This window comes from Lipotes vexillifer, unplaced genomic scaffold (genome assembly GCF_000442215.2).
Source record: "Lipotes vexillifer unplaced genomic scaffold, Lipotes_vexillifer_v1.1 scaffold70, whole genome shotgun sequence".
NCBI classification, from domain to species: domain Eukaryota; kingdom Metazoa; phylum Chordata; class Mammalia; order Artiodactyla; family Lipotidae; genus Lipotes; species Lipotes vexillifer.
This window is the reverse complement of record NW_006789896.1, coordinates 4,030,723-4,057,363: the sequence shown is the minus strand read 5'-3', so window position 1 is coordinate 4,057,363 and position 26,641 is coordinate 4,030,723. Positions and strand designations below refer to the sequence as shown.

At 45.0% G+C, this 26,641-nt stretch overlaps 1 protein-coding gene across 1 annotated transcript in view; it reads left to right on the top strand.

Annotated features, from left to right (window-relative positions):
• The window catches only part of ZFHX3 (zinc finger homeobox 3), a 170,691-nt gene that overhangs the window by 105,351 nt on the left and 38,699 nt on the right, over positions 1–26,641 (top strand). The window contains exon 5 of the mRNA XM_007462992.1: positions 13,274–13,354. Within this exon, the coding sequence (XP_007463054.1) occupies positions 13,274–13,354 (81 nt within the window). The remainder of the gene's footprint in view (positions 1–13,273; positions 13,355–26,641) is intronic.

The following is a 26,641-nucleotide window of genomic DNA, read 5'->3' as shown; positions in this document are numbered from 1 at the left end:
GTGGAGGCAGGGGGGGGCGGAGAGAGAGAGGGAGAGAATGAGAGGGAGAGGGAGAGAGGCAGGCTTGTCCTGTCTTTAACGTGATGGTTTTCCTTTGGGTACCACGTTGCCAGTGGCAGGAAGTTAACAGGGTACTGTTTGCTTAGAAGCATGCATATCTGTGTTCTTAGGGGCTGATTTTTGGTTCATTTTGGTTTGGGTGAGGCCATTTTTATCCATGCTGTGCCTTTTGTCTCAAAATATAAAGCAAAACTAGAAGTTGCTTTGAACAACTATGGTACCACTATTAGAATCCATTTGCCTCAATATCACAGCTTTAATTGAGGAAGATTCCTGAGGAGCCAGCGTCCAGGGAGCAGGGTGCCAGGCCTCACCTTTCAGTGCTTGTCTGCCTGCGTAAGTGTCACCATGACCGCTTGTTCCCTCCGTGGCTGGTGCCCCTCGGCCGCCTTTGGAGACCCTCCTTTGGGCTGTCTCACTGTGTGGTCTTGGAGCCCTTCCCTTCTTTAGGCCCTGGTCTCCTAGTTTGTAGAATTGAGGTGCTTCAGCTCCGCCAAATCTCTCAAAATGAAGGCAGATCCCTCTGATGACCGGGTTGCTGCAAACAGCCATTATTTCTGTTTCCTAAATCTGTTTTACTCGTGTTCATGCTTTCATGCCTTCTCCTTGTCTGGACTACCCTACCTATTTTATATTTTATATATTTACATTTATATCATTTTAGAATTTCTAAAGCACACAAATTTTTGATTTCACTACCTTAATTGTATCAAGGTAAATTTTATACAGCTCGATTTTTTAGTCCATTGACCCATTTTTGTCTCCGTTCTTGAACTTCTTTTTCTTTAAGGCCCAGTTTCTGTCATTTCGTTTCTCCTAGAACAATCCCTGTTCTTTCCAACCTGTCACCAAAGTTTTTCAGTAGTTGAGTCAGTTCATAGACTGACTCTTTTCAAAAATTGAATTTTTTCTGCCATATGTATTTAAGATACACTCTTACCTAGGGTTTTGTTTCTTTTTTTGGAAAGTATCTCATTGGTTACTGTCTAAATCCTCCTCTTTATTCCGCCTCCTCTTCCTCCTTTTTTAAAAAAAAATTATTTATTTTTGGCTGTGTTGGGTCTTCGTTGCTGCGCATGGGCTTTATCTCGTTGCGGCGAGCGGGGGCGACTCTTCGTTGCGGTGCGCGGGCTTCTCACTGCGGTGGCTTCTCTTGTTGCGGAGCACCAGCTCTAGGCGCACGGGCTTCAGTAGTTGTGGCACGTGGGCTCAGTAGTTGTGGCTCGTGGGCTCTAGAGCGCAGGCTCAGTAGTTGTGGCACATGGGCTTAGTTGTTACGCGGTCTGAGGGCTTCTTCCTGGACCGGGGCTCGAACCCGTGTCCCCTACATTGGCAGGCGGACTCTTAACCACTGTGCCAGCAGGGAAGCCCTCTTCCTCCTTTTTACGTTTAAAGATGTTGCTCCATAAGTGAGGAGTCATTCACTTTTTCTTCCTAATCATTGGATGATCTAATCTTTAATATTGCATTGCATTTTAGCTACTTTTCATTCACACCTCTGGCTTATTTGACTGCTTTTCTTGCTGTAAATATTGGCCTTACAAAATGAAGCAAAAAATTTTGCTTGGTGAGGGTTCCTTTTCCTTATTTGCTCTACTTAGGGTCCATATTCACTTAGAAAAAATTGTCCACTTTTGAAAGTTTGAGGAGGATTCTAACTTAAGGATTTCCCTGTGAGAGGTTTCTGGTACTTTCCTCAGTTGCAGTGTGCACACAGAAGAACTTAAACCTCCGAAGTTGTTTCTTTAAAATGTAAATGTGGGCTACAAACTTGTATATCTCCCTTATTCCTACCTGTCCCAAGAACCAACTCTTTGTCACAGAATCGCGCTTTCTGCCCAGGTCCTCGATGACTTTCTCATTTCATGGCAACATTTTGTTTCTCTTTGGTTTCATGTTTTAGTTGTCTACAAACGTTCCCACCATTAAAGAGAATGGGTGTGAGTTTAGAATTTAAGTTCTTTGTTTGCCTTGATTGCGACTGTGGTTTTTTCTTTTGTTTTTGTTTTTTGCCTTGAGATATATTGCAGGATAAACTTGGGGGTGTGTAATGGATGCTTTGCTTTTCAAAGGGTACCGGGCTGTTCTTAGGTCTAAGAAACACCTTACGGGAGGAAAAGCTGAATAGATGCTTACAGGGTCTTAAGGCCGAGACTAAAATACAGTTAGTAGCTCTGGCAGATTTGAGGATGGGCTGCTGTAGCTAAAATCATTGTGAGAGGGCAGGTGTGGTGGCGGGGAGGGGTGGCATCATTTTGTTAAACCGTAGAAAAGGACCATTTCATTGTACAGGATCCAAATTTTTAAAATACAGTCTTTATATTCAACCATTGGCATAACTTTGGAAGTTTCTAAAAAGGAGGAAGAAGGTCCAAGAATTTTCTTTCTCTCTTTGGGCACAAAAGAGCTATACAAGGTGCATGTTAAAAATGACCACAATCTAGCAATTCCATCTGCTTTTTCTCCCATTAATGCAGGAAAGCTCTTGAACACATAAGCCTTTGGATTTTCTCTTTACCTCAGCTTCCTGCTTCACTTTCTCTGCAGTTTCCTAGGAAATGTCAACTGAAACATGTTGCTTCTGCTGGCCGGTTGTTTCAGGCTGAAGCGCATTTGGGGACTTGATGGTTTTGGGCACTGGCCCAGTTTTTGACTCTCCATGTGAAGGTGCATCCTTCAGTGTCTTGGGTGTGACCATAAATGCTCGAGTCAGAGGCAGGTTCTTTGCCGCTTGTACCAGGTGGTGAACACGTGGTAGTCACCTGAGGACTCCCCAGCGTGCTTGGAGGTGTAACGCTGTTCTGGTTCGTGTGCGTTTCTAGCGCTGCGTTCTGGGATGTGTGAGGCTGTTAATGTTTGCGGTGACCTTTGTGTAGCTTGGGTCTGGCCAAGGGAGGGCAGGGTTAGCCAGTGCTTTTCTGGGTACAGCATTGCCTGAAGTCAGCCTGATGTCTGTTTCCCAGATTTGGTTTGGAAAGTGTAAGCCTTTGTTGGTGCTTTGTTTTTATGAATCAGCTGGTTTTACCAGCTGTGCATATAAGTGGCCTATGATCATGCAGAATGAAGCTCATTGACAGTCAGCCCCTCACACTGCGGTCCATGGATGGGAGTAGACTAATATTTCTGCATGCATCCTGTGCTTCACAGGGCAAAGCTCTTATCTTAATAGGCTAGAGACCCTTTGGACGGTGTGCGTATCAGTGAGGCCACAGAGGGGCTAGAAACCCGAGTCCCTCATTTGTGTGTCATGTGACTCAAACCCCTGGTGTCATGGTTTTATCCTTCTCTGTTGAGTGCTATTCATTTGGCGAAATGTTTACCTGTTTCTCTTTCAGTTTGCTTTTTTGCATGTCCTGTCCCCAAATATTCCATCTTTCCCTTCGACGCCGTCATATCGTGTCTCCCCCGCATTGTGACACCTCGGGTCTGCACGGCCACCCCCTACCCCCCTCCTTGCTATCATTCCCGTATATATTGCGTCCATCAGCATTGGCGTTCCCGTTACCAGAGCCCTCCCACAAGGTTTCACTTATACCCATTAGGTTCTAATCACCATCATCTGATATCACTTCTGGTACATCCTGTTCATTTCCCATACACCTTCATTTGTATATAGATGCTTAAGTACACTTATAGGCCTGCCTTGACTTTTTTTTTTTTCCATCTATGTATTTCCAACATTTTCCAAGTAAAAATAAATAAATTAGGAAACACATCATAGATTTAGTTTTGTTTTGTTTTGCATTAAGCATAAGATCTCTCTCTGACAAGCCCAGTCAGTTTTGACTCGGAAGGTGATACCAGCCTTCTTTAATGGAAACTGTTAATTTTTTTAATTTACACTTTTTCTATCACTCATGTGTGTTTATCTCTCTGGTCTTTTCCCCTCTAACCATGGGAGCCTGGCAGTGTTTATTTCAAACCAGGTGTTACTGAAAGATGGATGCTTGTAGGGACTGCTCAGTCCTCACACCTGGAATGTTAAAAAGCTTTCAGGCAGATCTGTTGGGTTGAAAAACGTCCCTTTCTGTAGAGGAGGGGGGACGAGGGGGGGGAGCGGTACCCCACCAGAGAGGCTTCCCTTCGTCACCCGCATGTGGTCATGACCCTCCAGTTCTGACTGTACGTCCAGACACCTTAGATGATGCTTTCAAATCTATAAAACGGTTTATTCTGATGAGCAAACTTAAGAGGCCATTCTTCCTCCATCAAGACCCTCCTTCTGCTTGCCCTGGCTTTTCTCGCCTTTGCCCATCCAATATTCTGCCGTTAAGACGTCACCATTTACTCTCTGCTGTCTTCCATTCTCTCTCAGTAGCACACTGAGTTAGAATCAGTACTTTTCTCCATGACTTTGTTTTTAACGGATGAGGGAGTGGGGAACCACCCTTCTTGGTTTCAAGGACCTTCTATTTTGCTCGCCTCTTCTTTCCAGAACATTCCAGTTTGCTGTGAGGTTAAACTGTGCAAAGTACTGTTTGAAAGAAAGGAGAAGAAGAGAAAAGGACTCGTCAAAATGCATTTGTTAGATCACGTTTTCAATGAAGTACAATTGAAGGTAGTTTTTGTCCAAAGCACGGAAAAACCCCTGCAAATCCGCTGAGCTCCCAGAGAGCGCACCTCCTTTGTCGTCGCCCTGACATTGAAGTGTAATTTTTCATGGTTATTTGGACTGGAAAATGGCGGGGGAAGGGGAGAGATGGGCCTGCGATTATTTCCCATAAATGACAACACAATCACATCACGCTCCGCTACAAACGTGCTCGGGGAATTTGCCTTTTTTACACATTTCATGTGTGGATGTAGCAGCAGCAATCACGGCTTTGCAGAAATCCAAGGGAATTGATCCCCGCTGGACCCAGTGTTCCTCAGATTCTTGGGACATAGCTGGATTTCTGGTTTAGCGTGGATTCTGAGACCATTTCAGGGCTTGGGTTTGTATTTTACAGACTGGAACTCACATCTTTCAGTTATTTAAAAAAAAAAAAAAAAAAAAAAAATCTTCCCGGGAATAGCCACCAGGCGAGTCAGCGACATATTTCGTTCCGTTGTGCTTTGTCACTGCACATTGGCTTTCATCCTTTCTGCACTTCTGCAGGGGGCAACCCAGGTGCTTTTGCTGAGAACACAGATAAATGGAACCGTTTGCAATACCGGCTCTAGGTGTTTCCTCCCTTTTTCTCCTCTCGTGACCCCACCCACCCCCTTAATTCTAGCGCGGTTTTGACAAGCTGTTCAAATGACCCAGTGGCTTTGCCCGGAAGAGGAGAAACGGCACACAGGAGGACAGCTCAGAGCGGGGCGGTTTTCTCCGGGAGGCCCAGGCGGGCTGTGGACCCGCAGAGCGCTCTCTGGTGCCCACGCTCACGGCAAGAGGTGAGCTGAGCCGCAGGCAGATGCAGAGGCTCTCCCAGGCGTGCCTCCCGGTCCGCCCTTTCTCCGGCAGGACTGCGCACACCGGCTGCAGCTTCCCAGGCCCCCTCAGGCTGCACAAGCCCCATTTTTCTTGTTTCTATCAACAGTGGCAAGATCTTCAAATATACAAAAGCGTAAATGGTCTCTACTCTCCAATTAGTCATTTTAATAATACCCGGCCTTGCCTTCCGAGTGTTGATTCTTTTAGCCTGGTGCCAAAGCCAGGGGCAGTGGGGTGGGGGCGCAAGAGAGGGGCAGGGCGGGCGCGAGGGGCCGCTTCCCGCACCCCCCCCCCCCCCCCCCCCCCGCCACTTTCCCCCCTTCGTGTCCATATGCTTGTTCTCTACATCTCTTGCAGCTGTTTTGAGATTCTTTGGTTATAAGATTGGTGTCAGATCACCATATTGGCTAAGGGCAATTCCTCTACTCCTTTCCTGGCTTTGCCCCGTGTGCCTGCAGAGCCTTCGCCCCGGCCCCGTGCCATCGAGGCTGGCGGGCCTCCACTGCCTCGCACGCTTTGTCCAGAAACTCCAGGCATGGCGGCCCCAGGTGTATTCGGTAAATGAACACCTAGTGGTGAAAAGAATTCTTGTGGTAAAATGATCACTGAAGGGATGCACGTGAGAAAAGAACATGTCATTGGAGGGCTGGAGTGGGTCTGATCTTTTCCAAGTCCCCTGTTCCTCTCCCGCTCACACCCTCTTGCCTCTCAGAGGCTGAAATTCTTTATACATGACATCTGCAAGAGGGCAGTTGTGTTTCAAACAGCTGGTTAGCACTTTGGTCATATTAAAAAAAAAAAAAAAAAATCCCCTGGGGTGGGGAGATCCCTGTGGGGCTACCAGGCTAACCCCTGACCGTTCACTCCAGCTGGTGAAGAGTCCCCAGCAAGATGGCCTGGCCTGGTGGAGAGCTTAGACGGGTGAGGAAGTGGGAAACGCCGGAGACAAGGGCGACCTGGAGGGGGAGACGCACCTCTGCCTGTCCCGTGCTCTGTGCCCCAGACCTGTGGGAGGGTCTGGAGAGGCCGGGCAGGCGGGAGTGCAGGAGGTCAGAGCGCCTGTCATCCACCTGGAGAGCATACTTTTCACCGAATGCCTTGGGCTCTTGTTAGTGCGCTGGAGTTCTCATGTCTGCTGGGGAAGAAATGGCATCTTATCCTGAGAAGGTAGGAAAATATTACACTTCTGGTACAGAAAGCAGTGCCCCAGCCTTGGAGCCCCTGCCTGCCCCACCTTCCTGCCCTCATCCTTCACCCCTGCAAGGATTCCTGCCGGGACTGTGATAGTTGTATCTCACAGTGTTCCGCTCACCAGTGTTGACTCGGATCCTGGGCCCTTCATGTTGTGATTTGACTTTTTCTTCAATTAATCTATACCCTGTTAAGATGTAGGAAACGGAATGGGCAGTGTTTGCCAGCAATTAAAAATAATATTCAGAGGATTACCCATAAAGGACTCCCAGGGAGGTGTATAAGTTCCCTACCTTATGTGCATGGTGAGAACATGCAGTCACCTCCACCAAGATGCTAAGTCTAAGGACTGGTGTGTTAAAAGAACAGTTTGCATTTGCGGTAGGCAAAAAGTACCTGGATTTAAGGGAGAATTTCTGGGGCTGTGGTAGTGTCACTCAGAAAACCTAATGGCTCGAAGCTACCTCTCAGGCAGTTTCCAGCCACGTCATCGGGGATGGAAAGACATCGTGGAGCAAAACCGCAGCATTAACATGTGAGAAAGTGTGTTTGAGAATGTTGCGGAGTAGATTATTGCGTCCTGAGTCTGGGAGTCACCGTGTGTTTAAGGCATAGCCCAGAGCACAGTGAGTGTCACCTACTGATAGGACCTGCAGTCACCGTTCAGTGAGACCACACTTGCCAAAGTGTCACGAGCGAGACCGGCACAGTTAGCGGCCCACCCCTGTGGTTGCGGCCCCAAGCGCTGCCACCATTCACCTCTCCCTCTGTGGCCTGGAGAGGGAAGGAGAACTAGGGTGACCAGCTGGGGGCAGCAGAGCCGTCTTTCTGTCACCATGGCAGATCACATCCTGTTACAAGTTACTCTTGTAGCAGAATTCTAATGCACTGGATCTTACTCGAAATAAGTGATCTAGACCTTAGCTGTCATCTTTCATATTGTATAGGATTTGATTTGACCTCTATTTGCAAAGTAAAGCATACATACTTTGTAGAAGTACGTCCAGCCATTAGCGGTTTCCTATGGATAACAAGAGGCCGAGAGGGTTGGACAAGCTGGACTGTTCTGCCTTCGTTCTCCAGTTGTTACGGTCAGCACTGCAAGAGGACAGCCGATGTAGGCCAAGGTGTCCTACAGTGAGTCTCTAGTTACAGGAACAAGGAAACAAGACACGGTCGTGGAATCCCTCCACCACCACCATGGACGCTCCAGCAAAAGTAGCCACCACCCTCCGTGTCCCTGCTGGTCAGAGTGTGCCGGGCCTTTCCCGCCCACTTCGGCGGTTGTCCCTGGTTAATTAGGTTGAAAATGGGGAAAGGAAGAGCTTTAACCCTATCTTCAAAGTAAGCAGATTGGTTATTTTGTTTTTCAAAGAAGAAGTCCGATACACAATTAAAACTTGTTTCTGGTAAACCTCATTCCAGGAAAGATGAGCTTTTAACAAAAGGCTTTTGACAGCTGCAGGCTATTTCATTTTTTTTAATGCCGAATGAAAAATCAATACATTTTTCTGGGTTATACATATTCAGAACAGGCCTGATATTTCCATTATAATGGAAAGTGGGTGTCTGTGCACATCTCGCCTGTCAGAGCTGCACTGCCGCATTTTCCAAGCCACTGCTAAATATTTCAAACCTGATTTGATTGTGGTTCATGACAGCTAATGTTTCTCAGCTCTGGAGCCTGCCGACAGGCAAACGCACTTTAGCTTACCGCCCCCCGCCCTCAAACGTTGCTCCCCGCAAAGAAAAGGGAAAGAACAATTTCATTCTTCAGGGATCCCAGACTGGCGTATTATTTAAGTAACGCGGTCGCCTGAGCCCTGGGTACGGACACCCCGGTTCTTAGGAGAATTTCCAAATTTCTGTCCTCGAAGCCCAGTGCGAGCAAATGGCCACCATGTTGGGTTTTCAAAAAAAAAAAAAAAAAAAAAAGAAGTCCCCCGGGGGGGGGGGGGGGGGGCTTTGCCAGGGGTGGGGGAAGGTTTGACTTAGTCCACACTATTCCGTTAAGAGTTAGGAACAGTTAGGACTAATCTCAGTCATTGATGGACTCCCCTTCCTTCACGTCTATAAGTGACTTGTAAAATACGCCCAGCGGACACGGACCTCAGCCCTAGTTATTTGGTGAACAGTATCCTTTTTTTAGCAACTGGCGCGTTGTTTTCTGGGTGACGCACTCGGAGTGTGCGCGGTGGTGGCGGGTGCTGACTTTGCGCTGATGCCACCTCTGTTTTTGCTTCTGCCTCGTGCTCCTTCCACAGACCAATTTCCAGGTTGTTCATAAAATCGTTGCAAATCCCCATGGGGTTGCCAGTTGGCACACACACCTCCTTCCGGAGCCGACGTCACCACAAATTGGGAAGTCATGCAGTCACCTTCACCAACGTGATAAGTGTAAGGTATGTTAAGAGAACAGTTTGCGTTTGGGGTAAGCAAAACCACCTTGACTGAAGGGAAATTTTCTGGAGCTGTGGTATCATCACCCCCAAAACCTAAGCTGTCCTAGGAACCCTTCCCTTTTAGAATTGTATTATCTGCTGAAATTCTTACACCTGAGGGCTCTGCCCTTAACCAGGAGACGTGAGCGAGTGCTAGTGAGCGCTGTATGGGAGCAGCAGTTGTTAAAAAAAAGAGGTGCTGATGGAAATAGATTCTTTTAAAGGCCTTCAGCCGGTCTTTTACATGGAAGTTGAAGGCAGAAGGGATGCCAGACTTCACAGTTATTCAAGATGTGCTTCTATTTCCCTAACCCTTTACCATGAAAATATAGCCCAACAGGAGGGGTGCCCGAGTTGGAGGGCTCCTGTGGGGTGCAGCCACGAAGCAGGCGTCTGCGGTGGGGGTGGTGTGAGGCGCCTCGTCTGGAGTGTCCCGAAGAACAGACCTTCGGCCGGCCGGAGAGGTGCGGGCTCTGCTGCTTCCTGCTAGAACCGGCCGTGCGTGGGGAGCAGAGATGACCTCCTCACCCCGGCCCTGGCTGTGCCCCTGAGAACGCATTCCTGGTGTGTTCCGAAATAGTGTTCAATTCTTTGGGGAGAAGAGGGTTTTGATTTTTTTTTTGGCCTTAAAAATGTCACAGTGGCTGTTGTCTTTCTTGGGGAAGGGAATTAACTTTGTCTTCTGAGGGAAAAACAGGATCTTCCAGATAAAACCGGATTGTCGTCCATCAGGTCTTCACTTGTTCCCACCATCTGTCAGTAGCTGATATTATAGGGGGAAAAAAAAAAAAGACTTTCTGTAATGACCCCAGCCAGTTGCCACTGACTTTACGTGGGGGAGAAAATGCATTCTGTGGTCGGCAGGGAAAAAGCCTCCCCTCTGCTCTGTGCTCTGTGAGCACGTGGGTATCAAATCTACATTCCTAAAGGGGACGTGGGCCACCTAACCAGCCGCGGGAGCTCAGAGTGTTTCAGAGCTGGGTGCCATCCTGCCCCTGGTTCCCATGTGTTCTGGCGTGGGGAGACTCAGGCCCTGCCTGTGGGTGCCCAAGGCCCTGGTCTTAGTGAGGTTACTGGAGGCTTTGGGGACCAATAAAACATACCCCACCTACAGAGCACTGTGGGCCCAAGCTGTCCAGACGAATTCATAGTTTATATCTCTGTTTTTGAATCGTATCTCTACCTTTATTGGTATTCAGAGCTCACAGTTTTCTGGTTACTGTCGGCCTGGGCTTTCATCCATTTTAAAGAGCTATTTTTTTCCTCTTGCTGTTGATGATGATGGTATCAAGGCAGATGGTGTAACTGCTTATGAATGTCCTATTTTATTTCCCCGGGACCAGACAGTTCACTTGAAGACGTGTATTATTTCCACATGCTCAGGTTAGGCGGCCCAGACGGTGTCTGCCTCCTGCAGCTAGCTGCCCTTCCAGGCCTCGCCATGCAGAGGGCGACACCTGTAGGTCACGTATGGAACTGCAGGGGAGCACCTGCTTGGCTGAAGGGGACCTGGTTTTCTAGCTGGGGGTGAGGACACTGATCTGCTTGTGAAGGAAGCTGGCTTGTCCAGGAGTTTCTCAATCATTTCTTCTTCCACCAAGCATGTAACAGCTTTTTGGTGTTTAATATATCAGAAATGATAATATTAAATCTAAAAACTTAAAGAGAAGAGGACTTGATTTTTAAATCTTTAAGAAAAAAAGGAGAAAAAGAGAGAAGCAAAAGAAGTTCCTGAGTCAGCCTCTACCCTCTGCCCTCTCACTGGAGCTCAGCTGCCTTCACTTTTCTGCTTATAGCAGGGCAGGGAGGGAAGAAAGCAAAGACCCAACTAGGCTCAGAGAACGAGGGCTCTGGGAATAGTCACAAAGGGCCATGCGGTTTCCTTGCTCATTGCATGAATCATATGCTTATTCTTCAGTCTCTGTCTCTGGATAGATTTGTTCAGGAAGGTTCAAAGAACTGAGGTCAGTGCCAGAATGACCATGAGTTCTTAACTCTCTGCTTGGGTGGTGCAGCCCACATAATACATAGGAGAGAGGCACTGGCCTTGGAGCTAGCCTCCCAGTGGGTAAGTTTTTTCCCTCCTCTGCAGAGCAGCGCCCTCAGACACTGTTCATCACATCAGGGTGTTCCCTATCTTGTAGGTGTCAGACTCTCCATCTAGGGTGATAATGTGTGTGTGTCCTGGAGGGGAGGGCCTGTTGAATCATCTCTTTGTATAATCACATTTGATTAATGTACGCATACATACAGGTATTTTGTATCATAGGTTATATTGGGGCAGTTGAGTATGTTTTAAGAGACCTAGCTACTCTGGGTAGACTCAATTTGATATTGATTGACTGAATGCTGGTATAACCTTTCAAAGATGGATTTTGTAATTACAGCGTTGAATAGTTTTATCAAAAGCCTAAAAATGTGCATTGAACATCCTGCCTGGACATAATTAAGGCGGTACATAGAGCGTATTGTGTAACTTGCTTACTATAGCTCAAGTAACACTCCGTATATATATTTTCCCCACTAAAGGATGTACCGTGTTAATATGGTGCTGTATATCTGACTGACTTCAAACCAGGTTGCCTGATTCTTCTCTGTTTGAACTAGGGGTGGGCGTGGGGAGACTTGATGTTAACTTGACTGTGCAGTGAGACAGAAAGGAAACATAGAAATTATTTGTGGAAGCCTCTTAGTTGGAGAGGAAAATAAGCAGTATCTCCTCTCACCCGTGTTCCCCATGACTGCCTCATACATCCCCTCTTGGTGGTAATGAAGACATGTTCCCTAATCCCTAGTTCCGTCTTCCAGCTCTTGGTCTTCCAGCGTCTTTTGGGGAAGAGTTAGGAAAACCTGGGTCTAAATAGATACTTTCTTCCTCAAGTGTTTTATATACCCTCTGAGGTCAATTTACTTTGAACTCTTTTTACTTCCTTTGTGAGATGAAATTTAGAAATTAGTTTCTGGAGGGTCGGAGGGTATTACACCTTGAAATGTTGAAAAGTAGAGTTGGGGCTAGAGGGACCCAGGGTGATGTTGGAATAACTCCAAGTTCATGGACCTAGATTGGACCATCACCTCTGGTCCCGCGGATCTGGTCTAGCGCAGGCCTCAGGTGACAGACGTGGGTTTCAGTGTCTCTACACTCAGGAAGTTGTGCTCTTCGAAGTCTCCTAATAATTTAATCATCAACCCACCTTGGTTTGCCTGCCTTATTCATTCATTTAGCCCATTCTTAATGAATGTTTTAGATAATGATCCAGAGGGCCAGGAGATCAAGGGAGAAATGTCTCACTTCCTTGCCCTCAGCATCCAGAGAATCTTATCCTCTTCATTCCCACTCCGGCAAGCAGGTGGCATTTTACGTCGTGAGTAACCTAATGTTGGAAATGACCATTCATCTCCCTTCACTAAAGCACTGTGTGTTGAGCTGGAGAGAATTTCCTTGGTTCGTTTTAAGCCAGTGGTGGGTAAAGAATGGAATGACTTCAAAGGGAGGTGTATGATTCTGATATAAACTTTTTTCCCTTTCTCTACAAATCTAGCTTCTCGCCACTGATGCCTGGCGTGCCCACAGATGTTTGTTTTCTAGACCTCTTCACATTGATGAAATCATATCGCTGATACTCTGTGACTCTTCAGAATATGAATGACTGTAAAAACCTCCCGCCACGGTCTGGCAGGTGCACAGGCACTGAGAGGCCTTATGAGCGGTCAAAGACTGGGTGTAGTCTACTTCAATGCCAGTTCGCAGTGTGGTAGGAGCTAGGCAAGGAGCAAACCTGAGGCTCCTTTTTTGCATTTGCAAGTGTAAAAGACTTGCGTGCGATTTCAGGTAATCAGATGGAGTTATTTCCTCAACAGGATTGGCTTTTCAATGAGAAAAGCTCAAATGGGGCATTCAGAACCCACCTGGAAATACCTAGTTTCCGCACATCTAGAGCAAGTTGTGGGCTCACGCCAACGAGTGGGGAAGGAAAGCCCCCGCCGCTTACCCAGACCTCGCATGTCCGTAGTGCGGTCGGCCTCTCGGGCCACTGGGAGGGGAGGCGGGACACGCATTGGCTGCCTGTGTTTTGTGGTTGGTACTTCTTTGCAGTAGGGGGCAAGAGTCCTTCATCTTCTGTCTACTTTTAATCCTTGACATGTTGTTTTTCTTCTCTTTCAGAAGAAGCCACTGAAGATGTTGAAGGGCCCGGTGAAGCGGCTGCTGATCCCGAGGAGCTTGCTAAAGACCAGGAGAGTGGAGGCGAGAAGGACCAGAGCAAGTGGACAGGTAGGCTGTGTGGCTGCCCTCCAGCCCCCGGCGTTTCCCCGCTGGCGGAGTGAGGCCAACAGGTCAGGGGGCCGCAGCATCCTTAATCCACCCAGAACAGCTAGGCTGCTTCTGTGTCGGTGGGAGATGGACTTCATTTTCGCTCTTTTTCGTTAGTCCCCTTCCTTCTCCTATTATGTTGTATTAAGGAATTTTTAAAGTTGTTTGAAATGGCCCCAACACCAGCTTGTTTATAGAGCGAGCATCCAGGTGTTTGGCCCTGTGCTAGGGGCTGCTGGTGTTGAGGCCACATTTCTTTAGCACCTCCTCCCCATTGTTGTTTTGCCCTTGATGCGATTCTTCCTCCATGGAAGGTCCAGGGCCCTGTCCCACCTGCTCCCAAGCCCCATGGAGGGATTTGCAGTGTGGAACTGGATCAGTGTCACCCCTGAATCTCTAAGGAGTCAGCAATGCAGGGTGGGCTTCATCCTGCATTTGGGGGCCTGGGCAGCTCTGCGTGTTCATGGTGTCCTACCCTGGCCTCAAAGGGGAGGCAGGCGGCACAGCCAGGCAGGAGGATGTCTTACCAGAAGCAGGAGAAATTGAAGAAGTCAGGAAAGGAAGTGCTATTTCTGGAAAAGCTGGTGTTGAGAGAAGGGGCGAATGACCTTCTCGCAAGATGATAGGATTTCTGTATCAAGGGAAGAATTGCTGAGACTGAGAAGAAAAGCTTAGGTCTTTTTCGAGGAGGAGCAAAGTCTTTTTTTTTTTTTTTTCCTGACATCTTTATTGGAGAATAATTGCTTTACGATGTTGTGTTAGTTTCTGCTGTATAACAAAGTGAATCAGTTATACGTATACATATGTTCCCATGTCCCCTCCCTCTTGTGTCTCCCTCCCTCCCACCCTCCCTATCCCACCCCTCTAGGTGGTCACAAAGCCCCGAGCTGATCTCCCTGTGCTATGCGGCTGCTTCCCACTAGCTAGCTATTTTACGTTTGGTAGTGTATATATGTCAGTGCTAGCAAGGCCATTTCTGAGAAGACTTATTGGGACAGAGAAGTCTCCCAGAAACCACCACTATAATTAGAGGAAATGATATGACAAGCAACAGAAATTATTTTATTTGGTCAACCTAATTCTTACTGCCTTCCATTATTAATATTGTAATACTTTGTTGTTGTTGTTTTTTGAGGAAATATTTACCTCTGGAGTCCATACTGGTTGGGCCTTTGTTACTTTTCCAGGCATGACTGTTCTTAAATCATGTTCACTGTTGGCCTTTACTATTTAAACAAGATACAGAATCTTGGAGAGAGGCCAGGGGAGAGCAATGAAAATGACTGAAGGCTGAGAAATACTGCCTCTGAGAAGACGCTGAAAGAAATTGGGGCTGTTCAGCCTAGAAAAGAGAAATTTGAGTGTAACAGCTTCTAAGTATTGGTAGGGATCCGGCCCCGCAGGTGATGTGGCGCTGTCCTGCGTTTCCTAGGCATCCTGGTAGCTGAGTGACTGACGGGCACACTGGACGAATTTTACCATCTGTGCTGCTCATGGCCCCCTTTTGAACTGGGCTCTGTGGTGTCCAGGGGCCTTTGCTTGAGCTAATACTGAGGGCCACGGTGAGCTAGCTCCCTAGGAAGATCTGGAAGGTGGGACCAGTGAGTAGGGGATGGAGGTCCGCGCTCGACGGCCATTCAGTGTGTGGGGAGGATTGTCCTGTGTTGCTTCGCGTGGATCAGGATCCCAGACTTCGCTGTAATATTAAGGTGGTGAGATCTAAACAGACTTTGCAGGCAGCAATGTTTAATACACATCTGCCTGGAGGAAGTGAGCTGGGGAAGAGGATTTCACAGACACGGTTTGAAGACTGAGTCACCTTCCAGGCCAATCCGTCCTTTGTTTTCACAATTTGGGTGCCTGGTTTCTTTTTCTTTTCTTTTATTTATTTATTTTTTGGCTGCTTCGGGTCTTCGTTGCTGCGCGCGAGCTTTCTCTAGTTGTGGCGAGCGGGGTCTGCTCTTCGTTGTGGTGCGCGGGCTTCTCATTGCAGTGGCTTTTCTTGTTGTGGAGCATGGGCTCTAGGCATGCGGGCTTCAGTAGTTGTGGCACACGGGTTCAGTAGTTGTGGCACACGGGTTCAGTAGTTGTGGCACACGGGCTTAGTTGCTCCGTGGCATGTGGGATCTCCCCGGACCAGGGCTCGAACCCATGTTCCCTGCACTGGCAGGCGGATTCTTAACCACTGTGCCACCAGGGAAGCCCACGGGTGCCTGGTTTCTAATCCTGCCTCTGCCATGTACTAGCTCTGTGACCTCGCTGCAGGTACCTTTCTGTGCCTCAGTTTTCTCCCGTGAGATGGGAGTTAAGAACAGCCCCCACTTCCATGGCATTGCTGTGAGGGTTATTTGAATATGGGAAGCTTGGAACAGTGCCTGGCATATAGTGACTCTGTATCAGGAGGGTTTTTTTGGTTTTGTTTTCAGTTTAGTTAAATAAAATGAGGAAACCTAGTGGCAATTTCTCTTGAGGTCCTCCCATTTGAATGTAAAACTGTTGCCAGGCAGTGTTTTTTGAGAAGCTGAGGGGAACAACATAGAAGGATTTCATGGGACTGTGCAAATGGCATGTGGTGCATGTTTCCTGCATTCTGTGTGTTAAGGACACTGAGAGAACAACAAGAAGTAGCGGCCGTCTGCAGAGCTCTTACTGTGTGCCAGGCTCTGTGCCGGGCACTTTGTATGTGTTACTCTAATCCTTACACCAGGTTACAGCCAGCTTTGTTGGGGGCGGTTCAATTAAATCTCATTCAAAGTGTTTATAATTCAGTGGGAATGTGTCTTCACAGCACTGGCAGACATGCTGGGCAGTCAGGAGACTACATGAAGACTTAAAATGAGCACCCCAAAAATCCAATGTCTTTAATAAGGCTCCACTTTCTCATTCAGTCATTCAAGGAACATACTTAATCTTTATCTGTATGAGAGAGAGAGGGGGAGTGAATAACTCAGAGATGCATCTTGCCAGTTGCACAGTAGTAAAGGGCGAGGGGAAAATTCTTCCCTGACTTCTGCAAGCGATCCTCTTTTGACCTGAAGCATAATTTTGTCTATGTTGTTTGAGTGTGTAATGACAGGCTTTATTAAGGTACTTGGGCCGATTTGATCTTGGAATCGATTTAGGTGCCAGCAACCTCTCCTGAGCTTTCTTTGGGATCCTTAGTATTTTATAAAAAAATGTCTGCGTTTGTTCCATTCACTCCCTAAATTGAGCTGTTCCTATCTGATTAAATGTGTTGGGGAGTGCTTCCTCCCGGCAAATAAATAAATAGTGATTTCACAATTTGTCCTGTTGATTAGTGGCTGCTCAGGATGCAGATTAATAATATTTCAAATGGACCTGGATAATTGGCATTTTCTCAGCTATTGATTATGTACTTTGGGGTTTGGTGCAGGAATGGATAAGCTTTACTAAAATATTTCTTTTGTTATTTATTTTTACATTGGAATGGGATTCCTGCTTTCCATTTATTTATTTATTTAATTATTTACTCATTCATTCATTCATTCCTAACATTTATTTTATTCTTTTTTTTAACATCTTTATTGGAGTATAATTGCTTTACAATGATGTGTTAGTTTCTGCTGTATAACAAAGTGAATCAGCTGTATGCATACATATATCCCATATCCCCTCCCTCTTGCATCTCCCTCCCACCCTCCCTATTCCACCCCTCTAGGTGGTCACAGAGCACCGAGCTGATCTCCCTGTGCTATGCAGCTGCTTCCCACTAGCTATCTGTTTTACATTTGGTAGTGTATATATGTCCATGCCACTCTCTCACTTCATCCCAGCTTACCCTTCCCCCTCCCCGTGTCCTCAATCCATTCTTCACATCTGCATCTTTATTCCTGTCCTGCCCCTCGGTTCATCAGAACCATTTTTTTTTAGATTCCATATATATGTGTTAGCATATGGTATTTGTTCTTCTCTTTGTGACTTCCTTCACTTTGTATGGCAGACTCTAGGTCCATCCACCTCACTACAAATAACTCAGTTTCATTTCTTTTCATGGCTGAGTAATATTCCATTGTATATATGTGCCACATCTTCTTTATCCATTAATCTGTCGATGGAAACTTAGGTTGCTTCCATGTCCTGGCTGTTGTAAATAGAGCTGCAGTGAACATTGTGGTATATGACGCTTTTTGAATTATGGTTTTCTCAGGGTATATGCCCAGTAGTGGGATTCCTGGGTCATATGGTAGTTCTATTTTTAGTTTTTTAAGGAACCTTCATAGCATTCTCCATAGTGGCTGTATCAATTTACATTCCCACCAACAGTGTAGGAGAGTTCCCTTTTCTCCACACCCTCTCCAGCATTTCTTCTTTTGTAGATTTTTTGATGATGGCCATTCTGACCGGTGTGGGATGATATCTCATTGTAGTTTCGATTTGCATTTCTCTAATGATTAATGACGTTGAGCATTCTTTCATGTGTTTCATGGCAATCTGTATATCTTCTTTGGAGAAATGTCTATTTAGGTCTTCTGCCCATTGTTGGATTGGGTTGTTTGCTTTTTTGATATTGAGCTGCATGAGCTGCTTGTAACTTTTGGAGATTAATCCTTTGTCAGTTGCTTCATTTGCAAATGTTTTCTGCCATTCTGAGGGTTGTGTTTTGGTCTTGTTTCTGATTTCCTTTGCTGTGCAAAAGCTTTTAAGTTTCATTAGGTTCCATTTGTTTATTTTTATTTCCATTTCTCTAGGAGGTGGGTCAAAAAGGATCTTGCTGTCATTTACGTCACAGAGTGTTCTGCCTATGTTTTCCTCTAAGAGTTTTATAGTGTCTGGCCTTACATTTAGGTCTTTAATCCATTTTGAGTTTATTTTTGTGCATGGTGTTAGGGAGTGGTCTAATTTCATTCTTTTACATATAGCTGTCCATTCATGCACCACTTATTGAAGAGACTATCTTTTCTCCATTGTATGCTCTTGCCTCCTTTATCAAAAATAAGGATGACCATATGTGCATGGGTTTATCTCTGGGCTTTCTATCCTGTTCCATTGACCTATATTTCTCTTTTTGTGCCAGTGCCGTACTGTCTTGATGACTGTAGCTTTGTAGTATAGTCTGAAGTCAGGGAGCCTGACTCCTCCAGCTCCGTTTTTCTTTCTCAAGATTGCTTTGGCTATTCGGGGTCTTTTGTGATTCCATACAAATTGTGAAGTTCTTTTGTTCTGGTTCTGTGAAAAATGCCATTGGTAGTTTGATAGGGATTGCATTCAATCTGTAGATTGCTTTGGGTAGTGGAGTTACATCCTCAATGTTGATTCTTCGAATCCAAGAACATGGTATATGTCTCCATCTGTTTGTCTCATCTTTAATTTCTTTCGTCAGTGTCTTATAGCTTTCTGCATACAGGTCTTTTGTCTCCTTAGGTAGGTTTATTCCTAGGTATTTTATTCTTTTTGTTGAAATGGTAAATGGGAGTGTTTCCTTGATTTCTCTTTCAGATTTTTCATCATTAGTGTATAGGAATGCAAGAGATCTCTGCATTAATTTTGTATCGTGCTACTCTACCGAATTCACTGATTAGCTCTAGTCGTCTTCTGGTAGCATCTTTAGGATTCTCCATGTTTAGTATCATGGCATCTCAAACAGTGACAGTGTGTTACTTCTTCTTTTCCGATTTGGATTCCTTTAATTTCTTTTTCTTCTCTCATTGCTGTGGCTAAAACTTCCAAAACTATGTTGAATAATAGTGGTGAGGGTGGGCAACCTTGTCTTGCTCCTGATCTTAGAGGAAATGGTTTCAGTTTTTCATCATTGAGAACGACGTTGGCTGTGGGTTTGTCATATATGGCCTTTATTATGTAGAGGTAGGTTCCCTCTATGCCTACTTTCTGGAGAGTTTTTATCATAAATGGGTGTTGAATTTTGTCAAAAGCTTTTTCTGCATCTACTGAGATTATTCATATGGTTTTTATCTTTCAGTTTGTTAATATGGTGTATCACATTGATTGATTTGCGTATATTGAAGAATCCTAGCATTCCTGGGATAAACCCCACTTGATCATGTTGTATGATCCTTTTAATGTGTTGTTGGATTCTGTTGGCTAGTATTTTGTTGAGGAGTTTTGTATCTGTGTTCATCAGAGATATTGGCCTGTAGTTTCCTCTTTTTGTGACATCTTTGTCTGTCTTGTTTTGGTGTCAGGGTGATGGTGGCCTCGTTGAATGAGTTTGGGAGTGTACCTCTGTCTGCTATATTTTGGAAGAGTTTGAGAAGGATAGATGTTAGCTCTTCTCTAAATGTTTGATAGAATTCGCCTGTGAAGCCATCTGGTCCTGGGCTTTTGTTTGTTGGAAGATTTTTAATCACAGTTTCAATTTCAGTGTTTGTGATTGGTCTGTTCATATTTTCTATTTCTTCCTGATTCAGTCTTGGCAGTTTGTGCATTTCTAAGAATTTGTCCATTTCTTCCAGATTGTCCATTTTATTGGCATAGAGTTGCTTGTAGTAATCCCTCATGATTTTTTGTATTTCTGCAGGCGGACTCTCAACCACTGCGCCACCAGGGAAGCCCTGTTGGAAGATTTTTAATCACAATTTCAATTTCAGTGCTTGTGATTGGTCTGTTTATAGTTTCTATTTCTTCCTGGTTCAGTCTCAGAAAGTTGTGCTTTTCTAAGAATTTGTCCATTTCTTCCAGGTTGTCCATTTTATTGGCGTATAGTTGCTTGCAGTAGTCTCTCATGGTCCTTTGTATGTCTGCAGCGTCAGTTGTTACTTCTCCTTTCTCATTTCTAATTCTACTGATTTGAGTCTTCTCCCTTTTTTTCTTGATGAGTCTGGCTAATGGTATCCATTTTGTTTATCTTCTCAAAGAACCAGCTTTTAGTTTTATTGATCTTTGCTATTGTTTTCTTTGTTTCTATTTCATTTATTTCTGATCTGATCTTTATGATTTCTTTTATTCTGCTAACCTTGGGTTTTATTCTGTTCTTCTTTCTCTAATTGCTTTAGGTGTAAGTTTAGGTTGTTTATTTGAGATGTTTCTTGTTTCTTGAGGTAGGATTGTATTGCTATAAACTTCCCTCTTAGAACTGCTTTTGCTGCATCCCATAGGTTTTGGGTTGTTGTGTTTTCATTGTCATTTGTTTCTAGGTATTGTTTGATTTCCTCTTTGATTTCTTCAGTGATCTCTTGGTTATTTAGTAGTGTATTGTTTAGCCTCCATGTGTTTCTAATTTTTAGTAATTGCTATCTAGTCTTACAGCGTTGTGGTCGGAAAAGATACTTGATATGATTTCAATTTTCTTAAATTTACCAAGGCTTGATTTGTGACCCAAGATATGGTCTATCCTGGAGAATGTTCCATGAGCACTTGAGAAGAAAGTGTATTCTATTGTTTTTGGATGGAATGTCCTATAAATATCAATTAAGTTCATCTTGTCTAATGTGTCACTTAAAGCTTGTGTTTTCTTATTTATTTTCATTTTGCATGATCTGTCCATTGGTGAAAGTGGGGTGTTAAAGTCTCCTACTGTGATTGTATTACTGTCGATTTTCCCTTTTATGGCTGTTAGCGTTTGCCTTATGTATTGAGGTGCTTCTATGTTGAGTGAATAAATATTTACCATTGTTATATCTTCTTCTTGGATTGATCCCTTGATCATTATGTAGTGTCCTTCTCTGTCTCTTGTAATAGTCTTCATTTCAAAGTCTGCTTTGTCTGATACGAAAACTGCTACTCCAACTTTCTTCTTATTTCCACATGCATGGTATATCTTTTTCCATCCCCCTCACTTTCAGTCTGTATGTGTCCCTAGGTCTGAAGTGGGTCTCCTGTAGACAGCATGTATACAGGTGGTGTTTTTGTATCCATTCAGCCAGTCTGTGCTTTGGGTTGGAGCATTTAATCCATTTACATTTAAGGTAATTATCGATAGGTATGTTCCTATTACCATTTTCTTAATTGTTTTGGTTTGTTATTGTAGGTCCTTTCCTTCTCTTGTGTTTCCTGACTAGAGAAGCTCCTTTAGGATTTGTTACAAAGCTGGTTTGGTGGTGCTGAATTCTCTTAATTTTTGCTTGTCTGTAAAGTTTTTAATTTACCCGTCGAATCTGAATGAGATCCGTGCTGGGTAGAGTAATCTTGGTTGTAGGTTTTTCCCTTTCATCACTTTAAATATGTCCTGTCACTCCCTTCTGGTTTGCCGAATTTCTGATGAAAGATCAGCTCTTAACTTTATGGGGATTCCCTTGTATGTTACTTGTTGTTTTTCCCTTGCTGCTTTTAATATTTTTTTCTTAGTATTTAATTTTTGACAGTTTGATTAATATGTGTCTTGGCATGTTTCTCTTTGGGTTTATCCTGTATGGGACTCTCTGGGCTTGACTATTTCCTTTCCCATATTAGGGAAGTTTTCAGCTATAATCTCTTCAAATATTTTCTCAGTTCCTTTCTTTTTCTCTTCTTTTTCTGGGACCCCTGTAATTCGAATGTTGGTGAGTTTAATGTTGTCCCAGAGGGCTCAGAGACTGTCCTCAATTCTTTTCCTTCTTTTTTCTTTATTCTGCTCCCTGGCAGTTATTTCCACAATTTTATCTTCCGGCTCACTTATCCCTTCTTCTGCCTCAGTTATTCTGCTATTGATTCCTTCTAGAGTATTTTTAATTTCAGTTATTGTGTTGTTGCTCACTGTTTGTTTGCTGTTTAGTTCTTCTAGATCCTTGTTAAATATTTCTTGTATTCTCTCCATTTTGTCCAATATTTTGGATCATCTTTACTATCATTACTCTGAATTCTTTTTCAGGTAGTTTGTCTATTTCATCTTCATTTATTTGGTCTTGTAGGTTTTTATCTTGCTCCTTTGTCTGTAACATATTTTTTTTGTCGTTTTATTGATTGATTGATTGATTGATTGATTGATTGATTGATTGATTGATTGATGGATGGGGCTGTATTCCTGTTTAGTGGTTCTTTGGCCTCAGGCGTCCGGCACTGGGGTTTGTAGGCAGTTAGGTAGAGCTGGGTCTTGGTGCTGAGATGAGGACCTCTGGGAGCCCTCGCTCTGATTAATATTCCCTGGGGTCTGAGGTTCTCTTGTTAGTCCAGCGGTTTAGACTTGGAGCTCCCACCACAGGATCTCGGGCCTGACCTCCAGCCTGGGAACCAAGATCCCGCAAGCTGCTCACTGGGGATTCCTCCTGTCCCCTTAGGTGTCCGTGGTACCCCACCAGTGCCTGGTAGGTGCCCTAGTTTTCCTGATTTCCTTTGTTATGTCTGTTGGTAATGGACCCTCTTTGGGCTTCTTTTATTTAGGAGTCAGGTCTTTTACCTTGAGTGGCAGCAGGACAAGCAGGATAGTGATTTGATGCATGAGAGCATCAATCCCATGGTCAGTGGTTGGGGCCCTGCCACATGCGGGGCACAAGTTCCTTGAGATTACAGGCCTTGCCTTCAGGGAGCATACACCTCTACTGGGTATTTCAGGAACACCCGTGGTCACCAAACAGTATTACTATAGGTCAGTGCTGTGTCAATTAAAATGTTCTGCACCTACACTGTACAGTACAGCAGCCACTAGCCACACAGGGCTATTCAGTACTTGACATGTAGCTAGCATCACTGAGGAGCTCAATTTTAAATTTTACTTAATTTCAGTGAATGTAAATTTCAGTAGCCTGTGGCTAGCAGCTACCGTATTGGCCAGTGCAGCTAGAGGTACTCAGCAGGAGCAAAACCAACCTTGAAAGAATGTGTCTGCAGCTCTCATTGTACTTTGCAGTTATTATTCAGGCTACGTCGAGCTGTAACTGCGTGCCAGATTGCACCTGTCCTGCCCAGCCAGCGTGCCATGAATGGTCACAGATACTGATCTCCATAGCCCTTGGGCTGGCCTGCGGAGGCCAGGGGCTGCTCAGGCCAGGGGCAAGTGCAGCTTCATCTGTTGATACTCATTAGCTAGTTTTCTGTGTGTGCTGCCGTATGAAGAAGAGTTGGGCAGCACTGCTTTATATACGATTATTCTCACTTGATTCTCACCCCCAGTGCCATGGAATAGGTACTGGAAGGAACCACCCCCTTGTCCCCGCTCCCGCCATTTTGTAGATAAGTGAATGGAGCCCGGGAGAGCTCAAGCAAGTTGCCAAAAGGCATCTGAGCAGGTTCGGCTTTGCGTACTGGCTCTTCCACATGCTCTTAGGACAGAGCCCAAGCTCTTAGGAGTTCATTATACATCTCTCCAAGAATGGACGTTTTCAGTCTAATCATTTGATCCCATTGTCACCCCCATTCTGAGTGTAGAGTACAGCACTCTCCTAAAGTTATGCAGTGGAAAACAGTTAACATGACTGCCACCTGTATGTTCGAAATGAGTGGGACTGTCAGCCACGAACGTGACTCGTAGTAAGGCAGCGTCATGCTCAGTCTGAAAGCAGGTTGGTGAGGTGGAAAGAACTCTCTATATTTGGAGTCAGGAAGCCCACCAGTTAGCCAATGACCTTGGCCTCTGGGAGCCTTGGAACACAGACAAGTGACACCCACCAGCCGCAGCCTGGGTTCCATGATGGGACGTGGTGGCACATGGACGAGTCCTTAGTAGACACCTCGGGTCACATCTACTCAAGGCAAGTGTAAAGTGCTCCTGTGGGCCACCAGAGGGTGCGGAAAGGGTCTTTGATTCAAAGCCTCTTCCTTAATGCACAGCCATTTCCACCATCCAACTTTGTGGTTTTCTCTTTTAAAATGTGAAAGCGATCGCTTGTTCTCTTTTAGCAGTGTGGATTTGAAAGTGTGTGTTGTAGATTGAAGAGCCCCCAGTGTCAGCAACTGAACAATAATTAATGCAGCGATTATCCAGTCAATCATTAATTGCTATAAATTAAGTGATATACAACTAATGTAATGCTTTATCACCAATAATTGGGGAAAAAAATTGAACCCTTGGCAAATAATCATAGCAAGATGGTTATTTAAATCCTGTAGCCGCCATGGTTTCTAGCCACGGAGCACTTGGCTGGGTCTAGTTAAGCTAATTTGAGACAAGATGACCTGGGGGATATTGGGATTTTAAAAAACAAACAAACAAAGATGGGGCAACACTCCAACTTAAAATGACAACATAATTCTTCAGAAATCCCTAACTGATGTCCATGTTTGTATTTTTGTAAAATTTTGGTTTGGAATTGTAGTTTGAGCACTGCTTTTCAAGGGGAATAGCTTGAAGGGATTTTATTTTATTAATTTTTTTAAATCCATGATGCTCACCTAACACACAGCAATTAGTGCAGCGGAGCATCCCTGATCTGAATCTGTGGAAGACTGCTATTAAAGGAGGTCTTAATGGGCTGGCAAGATCTGGGCAACTGCTAGGGAAAAGTGTGTTTATGGAATATGGTGCTGGCAGGCATGATTTCAATCGGATTTGACATGTTTAACATAAATGTATAGTGTATGGCTCTTGCTGCGTATGAATAATTCCCACAGACCCACTGCCTTTCTAATTACCGAGGTTGAAAAAAAGCAGGTCAGGAACGTCCTGGTGGAAATCTATTACCAGCCCTCCCCCTCTTCTCCCTGTTGTTTACAGCTTTGTATAAATAGGGTTGCCATTGTATGGGGAACTGAGTGCCTGAAACGTAATCTGTGGCGGAGAAAGGAAAGGGGCTGAAACAATACTTTTTTGAAAAGACTGAGTCCGTGAAGACAAGACAAGGCATGTGCTGAGAGGAAGCACTCTGCACTATGAGAAGGCAGAAGCCCAGGGCTCAGGGCCCAGTCCTGCCACTGAGATAAGCCACGCGAACTTGGTCTCTGGACCTCAGTTTCACAGTCTGTCAAGTGGCAGGTTTGGACTAAATGGGTTCTTGCAGTTCTGGAACTTCTTAAAAATATGATTGGAGGAGGGACAGTTGTACAGTAGTGTAGAATCTTGGGAAACATTAATTTCTAAGGTCAGAATGCAAGGATGTTCCTGGTCTCTGGCTGGTGGAGAGAGCTTGGGCCAGGAGCCTGGACAGAGTTCCCGTGGGCCCCCTAGCCTTCTTCCGTGAAGGTTAGATAGTACCACACGGCCTTTCTTGGTGGGGCATCGGAACACTGAAGCTCTCACCTGGTCCACTGTTACTGGGGCCCATCTCACTGAGTTGTCAGAGCCCGATGATGAGGACATCAATCTTTGGAGACTCACGAGGGTTTCTTTGAGTGGCTCTCCACGTCCCAGCCCCGTTGTTTACTGGAAACCAGGCCATTCACTGCCTCTACGAAAATCATTTTGGCCTAATTCTGTGTCCTTTCGGACTTGGTTCCATCTCTCCACCTCACCCAAAGGTAGATTTGTCTTTGCAGTAGGTACGTGTGAGGGAATGCTGGTAGCCTGGCCTGCATGGCCCCTCTGTGGTTCCTGTTCTTGCCAACGGAATGCATTTTTGGTTTTACGTTTTCACACACAGATGGGAAGTGTGTGGCTAAGTCAGCTTTTCCAGAGTCCACTTGTTCCCTTCCCCCACCTCCACTCCCCACGCTCTTTTTTTTCCAGGCCACTTTCAGTATAACTTGGCTGCTTAAGTCACTGCAGGCAGAATTCTGTCTCACAATTGAAAACAAACCATCTGAACTATTTTTACGTTGAGAAGCAAAAATAGATACAGGGTATGGCATGTATCTGGACTTGCCCGAATTCCAGTAATTCAACCATCTTGGCTTTAAGAATTTATATTTAAGTCGTAAGAGACATAGGCACCACATCAGTTGAGCAAATATTTTTTGTGCAGATATCTAATGCAGATACGGGTTATACAAAAAAAAGTAATTGGAACTCACTTTCTAGAAAGGACGTCATATGCAATCATATAACTATGGTAACAGTGTAATGAGAATTATCATCAAGGTATAGATAGAGAGCAGTGAAAATGTAGATTAAGGAGCAAATTATTTTTCATCGCTGTAGAAAATAACTTATAGATTTGCACATTATTCTTGCTACACAGCCATGTTAATCTTCTTGCTTTGTTTCAGTTTTAGCTTTTGTGCTGTTGGGGGAAGCACCTCTGTTATCAGAATCATGATCATGAGTCTAAAAAATATACTATGGCGCCTTTCTCAGGGGATATCAGAGCACTTCTGTTAGGCTCTTCACATTCTTCCTGGGTCCAACATTATCTTTATCTAGCAGCTAGAGAACTAAAACTCATCCAACTCCTAGGTGTCAGATTTGTGATCAAACTGCCATTTGCCCTCTGGGTCAGGGATATCTGTCCCCCCCCCCCC